Source organism: Dreissena polymorpha, chromosome 4 (genome assembly GCF_020536995.1).
Source record: "Dreissena polymorpha isolate Duluth1 chromosome 4, UMN_Dpol_1.0, whole genome shotgun sequence".
Lineage (NCBI taxonomy): Eukaryota > Metazoa > Mollusca > Bivalvia > Myida > Dreissenidae > Dreissena > Dreissena polymorpha.
In genome coordinates this window covers 106,624,316-106,640,354 of record NC_068358.1, presented here as the reverse complement: position 1 = coordinate 106,640,354, position 16,039 = coordinate 106,624,316, and the positions used below count along the sequence as shown (strand labels likewise).

At 38.4% G+C, this 16,039-nt stretch overlaps 1 protein-coding gene across 1 annotated transcript in view; it reads left to right on the top strand.

Annotated features, from left to right (window-relative positions):
• The window catches only part of LOC127878942 (uncharacterized), a 28,501-nt gene extending 14,203 nt beyond the window's left edge, over positions 1-14,298 (top strand). Inside the window, exons 3-9 of the mRNA XM_052425506.1 lie at positions 392-567; positions 1,376-1,429; positions 3,208-3,358; positions 8,546-8,758; positions 9,332-9,784; positions 12,166-12,266; positions 12,549-14,298. Of these exons, the coding sequence (XP_052281466.1) occupies positions 392-567; positions 1,376-1,429; positions 3,208-3,358; positions 8,546-8,758; positions 9,332-9,784; positions 12,166-12,266; positions 12,549-12,575 (1,175 nt within the window). The 3' untranslated portion in view covers positions 12,576-14,298. The remainder of the gene's footprint in view (positions 1-391; positions 568-1,375; positions 1,430-3,207; positions 3,359-8,545; positions 8,759-9,331; positions 9,785-12,165; positions 12,267-12,548) is intronic.
• Positions 14,299-16,039: the final 1,741 nt, after the last annotated feature.

Genomic DNA, 16,039 nt, shown 5'->3' with positions numbered 1-16,039 from the left:
AACGGAGAGGGTAGCTCCTGACCGGACTGTGAGGATGTGAAGGCAGGACTGGAGCTACGCTACCCAATATGACAAAAGGGCCATTTTCCTATGACGTGTGCCATTTATAAACTTTATGCAACAATTCAACTTTCAAAATATGAGAATGAAAGAAAATCACAATGACAAATAACAACATATATAAAAAATTATGATAAATGTATTCGGCTAATAAATATAATAATAAATTGGATATTTGGTCCACCTTGATTATGTGTTATTGATGTATCGATCTCAATAGTATTATTCTAATTCATTAGTTAAATTGACAACTCAAATGTTTGTATACCAGATTAAAATATATTTGTATTTGGCATCCTTCATCATCATAACCGACCGATTGCTTCCACAGTCCCTGGCAAGACTCCGGTCGATGGTACAGAGGTGACCGTCACCACACCCTCAGACAGCAACGTCACGACAAGTCTCGACCCAGGGGGGTGTAAGGAGGAGGAGATGCACGACAACCTGGCTATTAAAGTTATGCAATATGGAACACTCGCATTATCCGTAGCGTTCGTCATTGAGGTATACATTATATACGGCTTACATTTCATGAAGCGTACATAAGGGCCTTGCTCTGTGAAAAGAGGGTTTAATGCATGTGCGTAAAAGGTCGTCCAAGATAAGCCTGTCCAGTCCGCACAGGCTAATTAGGCTCGACCCTTTCCACATAAACGTGATTTTTGCTGAGGAGAAATTGTATTTAAACAAAAATATCATCAAAGCGGAAAGTGTCGTCCCTGATTAGCTTGTGAGAACTGCACAGGCTAATCTGGGATAGCACTTTGCGCACGTGAATTGAACTCCCTTTTCACAGAGCATATTTAGTATTGGTATTATGTTGTCATGTCCATAAACATCGTAGCTCAGGTAACAAGCAAAATGATTTTGACTACCTTTTAAAGGACTATTGCTTTAACCACCAGAACACCAAACCAAACTCACATTTATATGTACACGTGCAGATATTACTTTATGTAAGTCATATATGTGTTGTCGACAATTTTGAATGAAAACAACTGAGAATTATTATATTTTTTGCCGCCGTTCAACATTACATAAGCTTTATCAATATATAAACTGAATAGGATAATTAACAAAAATACTATGTACATTAGTGTATATGTATATATATATAGTAAGCGTTATATCGCTACCTCGACTCTGTTTTTGCCGGAAAATTTATCATACTTTGATCATGCCCTTTAATTTAGCACTGCAAAAAATCGTCTCATAGAATGCTTTAAATTTGCATTTTACTACTGTCATGTAGTGAAACTGTAATTTTCGCTAACATTCTTAATGTAAGCAGTTCATTTATTCTTCATTACAGAGTATTTGTAGACTGAGCTTCTCAATGCTGGATTTCTTCCGAGATTGTTGGCAGGTCAGTAGACATTTGCGTCGCGTTCTGAGAAAACTGGGCATACTGCGTGTGCGTAAAGTGTCGTCCCAGATTAGCCTGTGCAATCCGCACAGGCTTATCAGGGACGACACTTTCTTCTTTTATGATATTTTTCGTTTAACCCATTTATGCCTAGTGGACTCTTCCATCCTTCTGAATTGGATCAATTCATTTCGAAAATTAGGGATGTCTAGTATATTTATTTCTATATTTAGACAAAATTCTTACAGAAATTCCTTTTAGCAAACAGCGCAGACCCTGATGAGACGCCGCATCATGACAAGGCCTTTTTTTCTAGACGCAAGGCATAAACGGGTTAAAGTCTCTTCTTATCAAAAATCCAATTAAGGCGGAAAGTGTTGTCCCTGATTAGTAACTCATTTAATTAAAAAACACGAGCCTCGCTCTGGGAGAGCGGGACTAACCAGGGACACAGGAGGGAATACCGTATTTTTTTTGTATATATGCTATAATAGTTTCTATTATCCTGTGACCAGGGACGATACTTGCCGCTTAAACTCGATTTTCGCTTTAAAAAAAGTCGTGAAACGAAACGTACCATACGAGCAAAAAGTATTGGCCCTGATGAGTATGTGCGGACTGCACAGGCTAATATGGAAAGACACTTAATGAACATGTATTCATTCCGGTTTTCACGGAACAAGGCTTAAATAGTAATTTTCAATTAACCAATGTAGAAATCCACTAGACCTTAAATACGTCATTCTGTTTGATCGACCTCGGGTGAATGATTTGACTGGCAAAAGTGTGTTCTCATGATAAATTACTAAGGCATTTGATCGTGAGAGTGAAACTCATGTAATACATTAATGTGTATTTAATGTAAAAAACAATGATTCTTTTACATGAGCATTCAATTCGATTCAGTATGGAAATTCAACCAATTGATCAAGCTTGTGTCCTATTTACCTTTATAAACCCAATTAATACAATATTTCTAGACTTCGTTTGAAGAGTATTTAATGCAACTTATAATTGAGGCTCGTTTTGTGAAAAATGGGTTTGATGCATGTGCGTAAAGTGTCACACCAGATTAGCCTGTGCAGTCCACACAGGCTAATCAGGTACATCACTTTCCTTCATTACTGAACTTTCTACAAGAATGTCTTCCTTTAAACGAAAAATATAATAAAAGCGGAAAGTATCGTCCTTGATAAGCCTTCGCGGACTGCACTGGCTAATCTGGTACGACATTTTAGGCTGCACAGGCTAATCTGGTACGACATTTTAGGCAAATGCATTTAACCCCTTTTCACAGTGCGAGGTTCAATAGTATTAGCCTTTAGGCGACTCATCAATAAAAATAAAATTGGAATTATGTACAGCCTTTTCGTCCACGGTATACTAATATAGTGATACGAGATTATATAAAATAAGTTTCGACGATGTCCAGTAACATAAATTTAGTATTAAAACAATATGCCGTCTTTTTACACATTCTTTATTTACTTATTTGTTTATTGTATAGTAATTATGAAAATGTTAATTTTTAACACATATTATTCATAAAGACGATATGCCAACTTAAATTGAAACCTGTCATTTCGGATCACATTGTCTATGTCCAATCAAATTACCTTTGAATAAAAAGAGATTTTAAGCAATCTTGTATGTATATATTTTTTTTTTCGCAAGGAACAGTTTTCGACTGATGCTGTTTTTAATTAAAAAACAGTTGTTATATAAGGAGCGTTTGAAACGCGGAGTAAGGATAAATACACATGTGTGGCTTTTTCTAGGTGACGGACCTTGTTATAGTATTATGTAGCTTGGCGGCGGAAGTGACGTTGTACGTTCTGCACGAGAAGCCCGTCTGCATCAAAGCCGCCACCGAGGCGGCCCAGTTCGTTGTGATTCTAAGATTGTGGCGTATACCTCGCACGTGCAACAGTAAGTGGCTAACGGTTGATTAAGAATTGCATGCTTATCACAATGGTGTGGTGGTAGATTTCTACCATTTGCGGTCTGATATAATTTATCCATGACGCCACCAAAACCTGAGCGAAATGTCATCTTCCATAAGATTGTTATGTTAATGATGACGATAGCCGGCATTCGGTATTTCGGATAGGTCCTATTAGTATTTTCTGCATAAATAATCACATTTCAGCATACATAATTAACTGTTAACGTTGAACGTATTTAATGTTTTATGATAAAAGTAAGTTCAGTCCCAGTTTTGGTAGCCTTATGATCTATATAACACGCCATATTAAAGTGACATTTTGGGCATTTTTCTATGTTGAATTGAGCTGAAAAGAATTAACAGGTCAAAAGAGTAAGTTAAAATGTGGTTACTGACCAATTATCTGTTTATAAAAATATATTTTATATTATATATTTTACATGACCCACCCAGTCCTGTAAGCCGAAATGATCCGTAAAACAAAATTGTGTCTTTGTGTGTATGAACGAATCTGCACTAAAACTAAATTTAGGTTCACATTGTACATGCATGATCAGTTGTCAAACGAAAGTACGGTTGATATCCAAATGCATTATTTTTCTCTTTCCGGGATATTGTTTTAGTATGTTGATGCTGCATTAACAAATATGAAAGTGAAAACACCAAAAATAAACAACGGTTGCGCTAGACACCTATAAACTGTTAGATGCCCATAATATCACTTTAACAGACAAAAAAAAGATACAAAATGCTCGTATATATTTTTGTGGCACAATAATTCCATTTTAATTTCCCGCAACGATACCTTTTTATACGACACACGAACACTAACTTGGTACATGAACATGTGTCGAATATATTGTCCCGAAAAAAGAGCATTTTTATCCTGTTAAATCTATGTAACCCCCCGTTCTCACATAGCTACGACTTTACGACGATCATCCTGATCAAGCCAAGATCTGAAAAAAAAAAGAATCAAGGCCGATCGGAGTCTAAATCGAGAAATTTGACAAATTATGGTCTTAATTTCGACCGTTCTACGAATCCCCTACGTCAAACGCTTACTGCGTTTACTGCCGCGACATTCAAGATCATACTACGACGATACGCAGAGCTTTTACTTCGCTTTTACTACGATCATGAAGATCTCTCCACGATGCTTCCGCGCTGCCTGTACGATTACGGCGCTTCTACTATGCTCTTTTTACGACTTTCCACCGATTCTTGTTGGACACGATACCGCTACGCTTGTTTTGAGCATGTTCAAAATAAGCGTGGCGAGAGCGTAGAGCTCTTCGATCATATAGACTCTAGAACCGCGATCATACTACGCTTATGAAGACTCCACTACTTTTCACATGCGATTTGTCACGATCGGCCACGTTTTCGGCCATGCTTTGATCGTAGTAGAAGCGGCGTCTATGTGTGAACGGGGGGTAACCATACCACATCTAGGGTTGAAATTTTGGCTATTATTATAAGGAACATTGATTTTGTATACATGTTAATTTTATTTTTTTCGAAACATTGTACGAAATATTCGTTGATTTTGAGGGTTTAAGGGCTTTTAAAGCGACCCTTGATAGTTGTTGTAAGTCCGATCCTCATATATATGCTACAAACACAAATTATGCATAGCTTACTATATATACTTACTTCCCGTGTCACGTAGGGGATAATACAATGATTAGAAATTTAACGGGACCGACTCTATTCTAAATTAAAAATCATAATGGCCCCTGCTATGGAATGACTTATTGTTGGTAAATTGTTGCTACTGACATATCAATACGTATATTGTCATAGAAGCGGATTGCTGTTTCAGTAATGCAACGTACACGTATAATGCCTGATTTCGTATTAAGAGTTTAGAACTGTAATTCGATGTTCTGATTTTCTGTTTAATTCTTGCATCTAAAATCAAATAACAGGAAAGTTTTACTGAATAATTAATTATTCTTAACGATTCCAAGTTGACAATCACATTTTTTATAACCAGTTAAATATATTATTTCGAACATAACTTCTGATAAAGCAAGTCTTATTTTGTATATATACATAAATATAGGCATTTTATATGCATTTATGATAATAAATGAAATGTAACGAGTGGAATTAAGATTATATAGGCACGCACGTGATATAATCTTCTTCAGAAAGCCAGAAATAAATCTAAAGTCATAAGCCTTTTAACCTTTTGTTAAATTTACATTAGAAACACAAATCACACTGTTTAAGCCACGGACTCTAGATGCCGAAATCAGAAGAAAAACTTACTATATATATTTATATATCTGAAAACTACGTAACGTATGCTCTCTAATGATATCTACTTTGTCAAAATCGGCCGAGAAATGAAACTATAATTAAAAAAGACGTTAGTAGGCCCTTCATCAAAATGTATAACCTCGGCGCTTCGATGTACGCTAATTATAAAAGATCGATAGTTACCGGTCACGTGACTCAATTACGACGCGTGGTGGTAAAACATAAAAGTTTATTTCTTGTGTTTAACTCGCTATAAATGCATTAATAACAAAGGGAATATACTAAAAGTTTACATTTATTTAAAGAGGAATTAATAAGCAACAAGATAACGTACAAACCAATACAATCGGAATAGTTTTTGCATAAGATTGAATTAACTACAGTATGGGTCAAATACTCGATTCATCTCCTATCAATATACCCTCCGTAGTTTAAGCATAGTTAATATTTTCTATGACGTATCCTTGATCTAAACATAGAAATATGTTTTAGTTTCAGCGCACAAATCTTAGTCCCAGCATCAAATGCAAATTACTTACGATTGCACAAATGAATTAGCCAACACTATGCTGCAGTTGAGAATTTAGAATGTTCCAAAAACTAATAAAACATAACTTTTTGTGATTTTTTCCAATTGGAATAAGCCCAAGTCTCACTATAAATCTTTTAATGCGGTCACACTATTTCCCGGTGCCGCCCCGGTTGAAGCCGGTCAACAACCCTGCAGAGTCTCGGTCAACCCCGGACTTGCTACGATTTATCCCGATGAAGCCGCGGCAGAGCCACGGTAATGCCCCGGTTGAGCCCCGGTACAAGCCGGCCGCGTCCCCGCAGAGCCCCGTTATACCGTTACTCCGCCGGCACTCACCGGGGCTATACCGGTATCATTCCCCGGCAGAGCTACGGCAACGCCGGTAGAGCCCCGGTCCATCCCGGTTTGCTAACGCCGGTCGACCGGCGAGAACCGGGATGATTCGTAGATTTTTTTAACGCGGTCACACTTTTTCCCGGTGCCGCCCCGGTTGAAGCCGGTCAACAGCCCGGCAGAGTCCCGGTCAACTCCGGACTGGCTACGGTTTATCCCGGTGAAGCCCCCGCAGAGCCCCGGAAATGCCCCAGCAATGCCCCGATTGAGCCCCGGTGAAAGCCGGCAGCGTCCCGGCAGCGTCCCGGCAGAGCCCCGGTATACCGCAACTCCGCCGGCACTCACCGGGATTATTCCGGCATCAGACCCCTGCAGAGCTACGGCAACGCCCCGGTTTAACACCGGTCGTCGCCGGTAATGCCCCGGCAGGGCCCCGGCGAATGCCAGTGGCGTCCCGGCAGAGCGCCGGTTAACTTATGTACCGTAGCTATACCGGGACTCTACCGGTATTCACCGGGACTCCACCGGGTCGTTGCCGTAGCTCTGCCGGGGTCTGTATGGGCCCCGTTGGAGCTACGGTGTCGTCCCGGTTGTTCCGGTGCCGTCCCGGTTGTTCCCGGTGAGGGTGGTCGTTGCCAGTTCTTCCCGGTGACTCCCGGAGGTATTAAACATTTTAATACTTTCCGGGTGGAGCCCCGGTTGCCCCCGGTTCATCCCGGTAGAGCCCCGGTTCATCCTGGTTGATCCCGGATCACGCACCGAGGCTCCGCTGGCATCATAGTGAGACTGGGCCTAAACATTTCAATACTTTACCGGTGGAGCCCCGGTTCATCCCGGTCGTCCCCAATGGAGCCCCGGTTCACCTCGGTAGAGCCCCGGTTCATCCCGGTAGATCCAGGATCACGCACCGGGGCTCCACCGGCATCATAGTGAGACTGGGCCTTTATATTGAGCATGTTATCTATCGACTGTTATACCGGAACTTAACATAATACCACATTCGGTAGCTATGTTTTAGGAACAAACTCTAAACATCACAGCATTCAATTTAAATGAACAACTGTAGACGCTAATGGAATAAATGTGTTGCCTGTTGTTCCTGTTCAGTTAAAAAGAAGTCTTCCGAAGTCATTAATATATCGACTCGGTGATTTATGAACAAATCTTTTATTAAATCTTAGCTCGTCTTTTACTTGTGTTTAGGAATTGCTTGCTGGTTGATAACGGTATTTCTTATGTGTATTGATTGTTAAGTCTCGCACGTCTCCGTGGTCTCTTTTGCGGACATTGTAGCGCCTAAACAGACTGAGTCGTGTTCTGAGAAAACTGGACATAATGCATGTGCGTAAAGTGTCGTCCCATATTAGCCTGTGCAATCCGCACAGGCTAATCAGGGACGACACTTTCCGCTTTTATGACAGTTTTCGTTTAAAGGAAGTCTCTTCTACACGAAAATTCAGTTAAGGCGGAAAGTGTCGTTTCAAGGACGTCCCTCCTTACCGAAAATCAAGTTTAGGCGGAAAGTGTCGTCCCTGATTAGCCTGTGCGGACTGCACAGGCTAATCTGGGCTGACACTTTACGCACCTGCCAGTTTTCTCATAACTAGGCACATAATTTTAACAATACATGTATATGGCTAAAATATGCGTTGTCATATAAAAATAATTGTTTATTGTAACAGTTTTTATGTCAATCTATTTTCACACGAAGACGTATAGACATTTACATTACTACTTGCTTTGGTATGTTATAACTGTAGAAAATGTGCATCACTACTTGGTCCGTTATAACTCTGGAAGATTTAAATTCATCTGGGTATTTAATAACTATAAAAGATTTGCATCCACTTTATTATTTTAAAATTTTATACAAATTTAGGTCGTGCATTAATGGTAGATCCATTCAAATAATTAAACAGTTGAAATGGTTTGTGAATCAGAAATAATTTAAAAATGTTTTAGTTTTTACCAAAAAAAAGTGATTTAAACTAAAATCGAGACTACACAATTTTTAACACTCGCTCACTTCTCCGTTTAGTTCGACGGCAGCAGTACCGAAACAAGATCGAGAACGAAATCAAGTATTGGAGGCAGTTCAAGACCGATTCGGAGTCGCAGCTGAAGAAGGTGATGGCGGACTCGGAGCGGCAGGTGGGGCAGCTGGAGACCATGTACAGGAGTCAGGTGATGGAGCTGCAGCAGCTGAGGACGGTGCTCAAACAGAACAGCTTCGTCGCCGAGGACCACAGTGGTAAAAGGGAATGGGGTAGGGAGAGAAGAGTTTGGCCTTGGGAGGGATTGGGGTGACATACCAGTATCTCCGAGGAAGCTGTTCATAAAAAGAGGGGGAGGTTGTGAGGTAAGGGAATATAAAGAAGAGGAATGGATAGTGTTGGGGTGGGGTGGGCAGGGATTAGGCGCTAGAACAGTAGTCTGGTAAGAAGCTTCTCGGTCCGTTAATTAGACCACGAACTCTTGCCAGGCGTTGAAGTGGACAGAGTATCTTCTAACCGATTTCATAGGCTAGTCTGGGGCAACGCTAGCCGCATATGACATATGATTGCTGTTTTGGATGTCTTTAAAATATCTGATATAATAACAATATATATTCGTTTGTTATTCCTTGGCCATATCGAGATTGAAGACAATATAATTATTAAGCTTGCTATATGTATGACGTATAATTTTGACGCGTATTCGGACTATGACGAAATAATCCACATATATAAATGTATGTACAATATAATGCGTTGTGGTCTCATGAGGATGAATAATATACTTTACGGTTCAAGTACCAATATAACACATGGTATTGCCATTTCAGAAACTGTCTTGGATGAGACAAAACATATCGCCAACGGATTTGCCAAACCACTTGCAAATGGTGACGTCACGGATGGCGTCGCAAACACGCACGCGGTGACGATTCTTTTAGAAGAAACTAAATATGCAAAAGCACCGTCATCGTCAGATTTGGAGCGTAACGACTCTGATAGTAAAAACAGTAAGAAAAACTCGCTTAACGAAACGGACAAGGTAACAAGTACGATGGTTAAACCTCCTCGACAGAAATTGGGTGGAAAGGTGCCGTCTGTTATAGTGCAAGAGGATGAAGCGTTCGACAGCGACGGATCGGAGATTCCAGCGGACGCCGTCGTTAGTGTTCAGGAAGTGGAGGTACAGATTGAGGCGATGTCCAGACAAAACCGGTTGTCCTCAGAGTCCATTACCAAGGAGATTGCTGACGCAGTGGCTGTACGGAGTGTGGAGTTGAGACGTAAGTAGTTTGACGCACGTTTTCTTGTGCTCGGTCGAACGAACTTTCGGTTAACCCATTTATGCCTAGCGTCTAGAAAAAGGGGCATTGGCAAACAGCGTAAACCCAGATGAGAATCCGCATGATGCGGCGTCTCATCAGGGTCTTCGCTGTTTGCTTAAATGAATTTCTGTAAAAATGGTCTAAATATAAAAATAAATATACTAGACATCCCTAGTTTTGGAAATAAATTGATCCAAGTTAGAAGGATGGGAGAGTCCAATAGGCATAAATGGGTTAAAATGCTCACATTTTTTAGTTAAACCATTTACAAGTATCGTGTAACAATGTTTTTAATGTGCTGTATTGGTGTACAGATATTAATTTCATAAAGCATAAACATTAGCATATGAGCTTGAATATCTTATTTAATAATATTAAGTAAAATTATAGAAAACAAGAATTCATACTCGATCAATCGTTTATAATATATATATATATATATATATATATATATATATATATATATATATATATATATATATATATATATATATATATATATATATATATATATATATAATATGATTATGATGAGTGAAATAAGGCGAGTCAGCCAGAGCTCCTTCCTGTTTGATTCGTCCATCACACTTTATCAGTTAATGTTGTCTCTGGCATGATTGTTATCTAGTCTGAAGTGTTTTATATCTCTTTCGAGTCTACTCTTAGTTTTCTGAAAATATTACGCTTGTCGTCTTGATAGCGATAATGGTTTCTTAAAGGGCCTTGTTAATAGTTTGGAAAATGACATTTTTCGAAAACAAATGAGCCGTACTCTTTGAAAAAGGGGTTAAATGCATGTGCGTAAAGTGTCATGCCAGATTAGCGTGTGCTGTCCGCACAGGCTAATCAGGGACGACACTTTCCGCTTTTATGATATTTTCGATTTAAAGAAAGTCTCTTCTTAGCAAAAATCAAGTTTAGGCGGAAAGTGTCGCCCCTGATTAGCCTGTGCGGACTGCTATTCTGTGACGACACTTTACGCACATGCATTAAACCCCTTTTTTACAGAGCACGGCCCAAATTGTCACATGTCATGAAAGAATGTTTACATTGTATTTCAACAATAACACTCCTGACTGAGAAAATAGCCTTAAACTATATGTGTCGCGTTCTGAGAAAACTGGGCATAATGCATATGCGTAAAGTGTCGTCCCAGTTAAGCCTGTTCAGTTCGCACAGGCTAATCAGGGACGACAATTTCCGCTTTTATGACATTTTTCGTTTAAATGAAGTCTCTTCTTAGCAAAAATACAGTTTAGGCGGAAAGTGTCGTTCCTGATTAGCCTGTGCGGACTGCACAGGCTAATCTAGGACGACACTTTACGCACATGTATTATGCCCAGTTTTCTAAGAACACGACTCATATGTTCGTGTATTGCTTATCATCTATTGAAATCAGAAGAAAATTAAAAATATAAAATGTTCATCGATTATAAGCAAAAACTTATTTTCATCGATTATAAGCAATCACTTGTATTCTCGATATAGCGTAAAAACTACCAATCCGAGTTAGCTTTTGCTTTAAGAGACCCCGGGTTCCAACCTCAAAACATGCACTTTTTCTTGTTTCTTGTTATTATAATTACTTGAAACTACTATAAATGTTACAGTTTTGCTATTACATTTATTTAATAACATTTAACATTAACACTAAAATCTGTGAACATATTTCGTTCAATGACCACTTAAAAAATAATGGCAGTAAAAATACATGTATTTTAAAGTTCAAACATGAAAATTAGTTTCCTTAATCGTATTTCAAATACACCAAATTAGTGAAATATAATCAAGTTGTATGTTTCGTTTTATATACTCCATTTTGTAAACGTCTTGTGAGAACAGAATAGTAGCCAACTTTGCAGTAAATCCCCGTTTAAAGAAGTCATGTTTTGAGAAAACTGGGAATAATGCATGTGCGTAAAGCATCGTTCCAGATTAGCCTGTGCAATCCGCACAGGCTAATCAGGGACGACACTTTCCGCTTTTATGACATTTTTCGTTTAAATGAAGTCTCTTCTTATCAAAAATCCAATTCAGGCGGAAAGTGTCGTCCCTGATTATCCTGTTCGGACTGCACAGGCTGATCTGGGACGACATTTTACGCACATGCATTAAGCCCCGTTTTCTCAGAACGCGACTCAAATGCATATCACACATCAGCCACGTCATGCGAAGATAGGTCTCACGCTTTACTGGGTAAGCTTAGCTGCGGACCACCTTGCGATTACAAGCTGTTCAGTCAGGAGCTTGCTGCATATTGCATAAGACCCAGTTTTGTATGTCGCAGCTCAAATATCGGTCAAAACTATGTTTTAAGTATCGGCATATCCTCTCTGTAGGGAAGTCTAGTTTCGAAGGGACATTCTTTGTGAATCGTGGTTACGCTACCGAGGAAGACGATGTTGCAGATTTAGACGGTACTCGGACGTATAGAAGTGCCGTAAGTAACGTCACTTTTAGTTTTACTATCGTATGCTTATTATCATTTGAAATGTCATCAAACGATTTTATTCTTTTATTCTTTGTGTACATCTTTTCTTAACGCTACATTAAGTTATACACTGGCCTTGAAATATTAATGACAGTCCACTTATCTTTCCACGTGCTGACCTGATCTGTGTTTTAATATTTGTGATATAGTCGCAGGATATTTTATTCATTTCGGATGGCTGTTTCGTCATGTACTTGTCGTATAAAACCAAAGAATTTATTATCATTTCAGGATGGTATTCCGATGACGGATTTGTAACGAAGCTGTAACGAAAGGTGTCCCGAATACGCATCAAACAGAATAAGCATCGCTCTTGGAAAACTGGGCTTAATGCATCTGACCCAGATGAGCCTGTGAAATCCGCAGAGACTAATCAGGGACGACATTTTCCGCTTTTATTGTATTTTTATTGTAAAGGAAGTAACTTCTTAGTGAAAACCAAGTTTATTCGGAAAGTGTCCTCTCTGATAAGCATTGCGGCCTGCAGTGTCTAATCTGGGACAACACTTTACTCACATGCATTAAACCCCGTTGTACCCGAGCGTGGATCAAATTATACAAAAGAACGCCAGAAACGACATTATAATACATACTGATCCAAAATTTCGTTGACCAAGTTAATGCCTTATTTATTAACGGCAAGATATCGATAAGTTATATTTTATTTCCGTGTAGACCCGGCCTTGCCAACCTTGTGCTTTTTGATCACACCTCGTATTATCGTTTCCTATGATATAAGTGACAAAAATGGCATTTTATTTCGAAACCTATATTATATTTTACCCATTTATGCCTAGCGTCTAGAAAAAGGGCTTTGGCAAACAGCGTAGACCCAGATGAGACGCCGCATGATGCGGCGTCTCATCAGAGTCTGCGCTGTTTGCTTAAAGGAATTTCCGTAAGAAATATTCTAAATATAGAAATAAATATACTAGACATCCCTAATTTTGGAAATAAATTGATCCAATTTCGAAGGACGGGAGAGTCCACTAGGCATTAATGGGTTAATATATAAACTTGCATTTTAAAAATAAGAAACCATAATAAACTCATTAACTACATTTTCTAAAATATATAAATTTCCTTATAGAAGACCATATATTACATTTAATTCTATCTTCACTGACAGCACGTAGGCGTTTTGCTTTAACCGATAATACAGAAATGTTTATGGATTTACAAAGTCACTCACCTTTGCTCATATATTTCTCAGATAACTGAAACATGACATCTTAAAAATTTGTATACAAGGTTATCACGCAATTAGCCTGTAAAAGGCGTTCACAGTTCGTGATCATAACAACTACTAGTTTGTTATTACGGTTTAGTTGGAATCGAGTGTCGTTTCGAACAGATATTAACAGTAATCCGTTAAAATAGTTCTAGTTATTACAGAACTAATTATTTCGCAGCTGGACTGCTTTTTGCTTTTTCATAAGTAATAGTGTCATTTTTTATGTTGAATCCAAAGATGTTACATATTGCATGTGTTGTATCCTACATTGAACATTTCCCTCTATAGCTCGATTGGTCATTGTCGGCTCGGGTACTACTTACATGTGCCCCAGGTACTCTTAAGTATACTTAAATGTACCCCGGGTACGGTAAATATACTAAAACGTACCCGGGAATTTTTAACGCTAAGCCAGTTGTTGTCGGCTATTCTTTTTGTAAATTATGTACACAGCTGTGTCGATTTTCTGTTAAATTGCCACTATATTATCGAAACTCATACTCAAAAAGTATGTTGATGCAGTTTTTTATTAAAGAGAAGTTTGTTTAAGATATACAATATCGTACCCGGCGTAAATGTATGTATACTTAAGAGTACCCGGGGTACATGTAAGTAGTACCGGAGCCAACAATGACCAATCAAGCCCCACTATATTACATATTGTCGCTGGTAGGTTATTTATTGTCATACATGTAATGTCTTTTATAATGTGATTATTTAATAAATAAATGTACATTTACCAGTTAATTTCTTCCTTTATTGTTTTATAAGAGTATGCATGGTTTTTAATCGTGATTAGAAAGAAAATTGCTAGCCACTTCTGAAGATGGTTCAAACGAAAACCATGCTACATGATCAAATATCAATTAGCGTTACCAGGAGCAACGATTCAACAATAATCGAGATCGTTTAGACGATCCATTATATCATATTTCAATAATATCCACATTGGCTTCATAAAACAGGACCGGCTCAAGACATTTCTTTTAGTATCTCGATTCCTGGTGGTGGAGTGGGGGGGGGGGCTGGGTTACCAAGGATACAATGAACTCTTATTTGTACACGATTTCACTTACTTATTTTTTAGTTTTAGTAAATGATTACCCGATTTATAAAGTACATGTAGAACATTTGTAACATATGAATAATGCATGAATATTTAGCTTGAGCATTGAAGGGCACGATCAACTTCGAGTATTCACATCTCAAGATTAACATATAAGCGTGTTTTGCTACATAATGTCAAGTTTGTACTTGGTTCGTGGGACATCTTAATAGTCAATATACATGCGATCGCAAAAGCCTATCGCAATAGAATACGATAAAAGAAAAAGTACGACCACCACAAATTAGACAAAAGTACACGAGAATGTTTCTAACACACTGCATTAAATTAAACTTGCACCTACACCTTGTATTTTTCCATTTTTTTCCATAAGAGGCTTCAAAAGATCTGTATGAATATCCATCATGTATATGCACCGGTTAAGGCTTTAATTTGTCTTGCTCATCAAAAAGATATTATGCTAAAAAATACATGCGTAACAATAGGCCAAATACCCTAGGTCGCTCACCTGAGACCCGAAACACCTTATAAATAGATGCTGTGTGACGATTCGAAAGTATGTTAGAAAACGATATACTTATTATCAGAACAAAGATTCAATGTTCATTATGATTGCGTAAAATGTTACTTCTAGAGTGCTAACAAAATATCCTAATAGTCATATATGGAACAGAAATATTCGAATTCGGAAGAGACATCATTAGAAAAAAATGTGTTGAGCTAATTAGTTCAATTAATATACAATACACTTGTCGCCTAGTGTTAACAACGTTTTGCTATTATATAGCCTTATAAGGCAGACAACCCCGCAATCTAGCGGCCATTTTTTGAATGAACCGGAACCATTTATGGACGAATAATCTGAGCAAGTTTCATGATGATTGGGCAAAACATATTACTTGTAAAGTGTTATATGCTTTACTTTAATTTAGACTTGTGACTTCCTGTTTTACCTTATATGTCCCAGTTTCGAATTGTGCGGAGATATAATTCGGAGACCAAAGTTGGCCTGAAAAAGTTTAAAAGAAATTTGGCAAGAATTGTAGTCTCTAGTAAGTTTACAAGATGAATGTTGACGCGCTACAGAAGAGGAACGACGGTCAAAAGGTGATTGCAATATACTATCATAAGCATGTTGTGCTCAGATGAGATACATTAAAGCTGAAACAAAAAAAACACAGAGAGGTTACGTAAAAGAAAATTACATTAACGCCTAAAATCTTCAAAACAGTCCAAAATGACCTAACGATCACTTGAGGATAGCGGTCAATTGCATACAACGGTCAGTTTGGATTCCCCCCAGACGAAAATCACTCTATATTACACTTGAGAATAACGGTCAATCGTCCATAACGGCCAACGCCAGTATATTCCTCTCAGAAAGTCATGTTTGAACTGAACATTGTGTACACACCGGTCTTA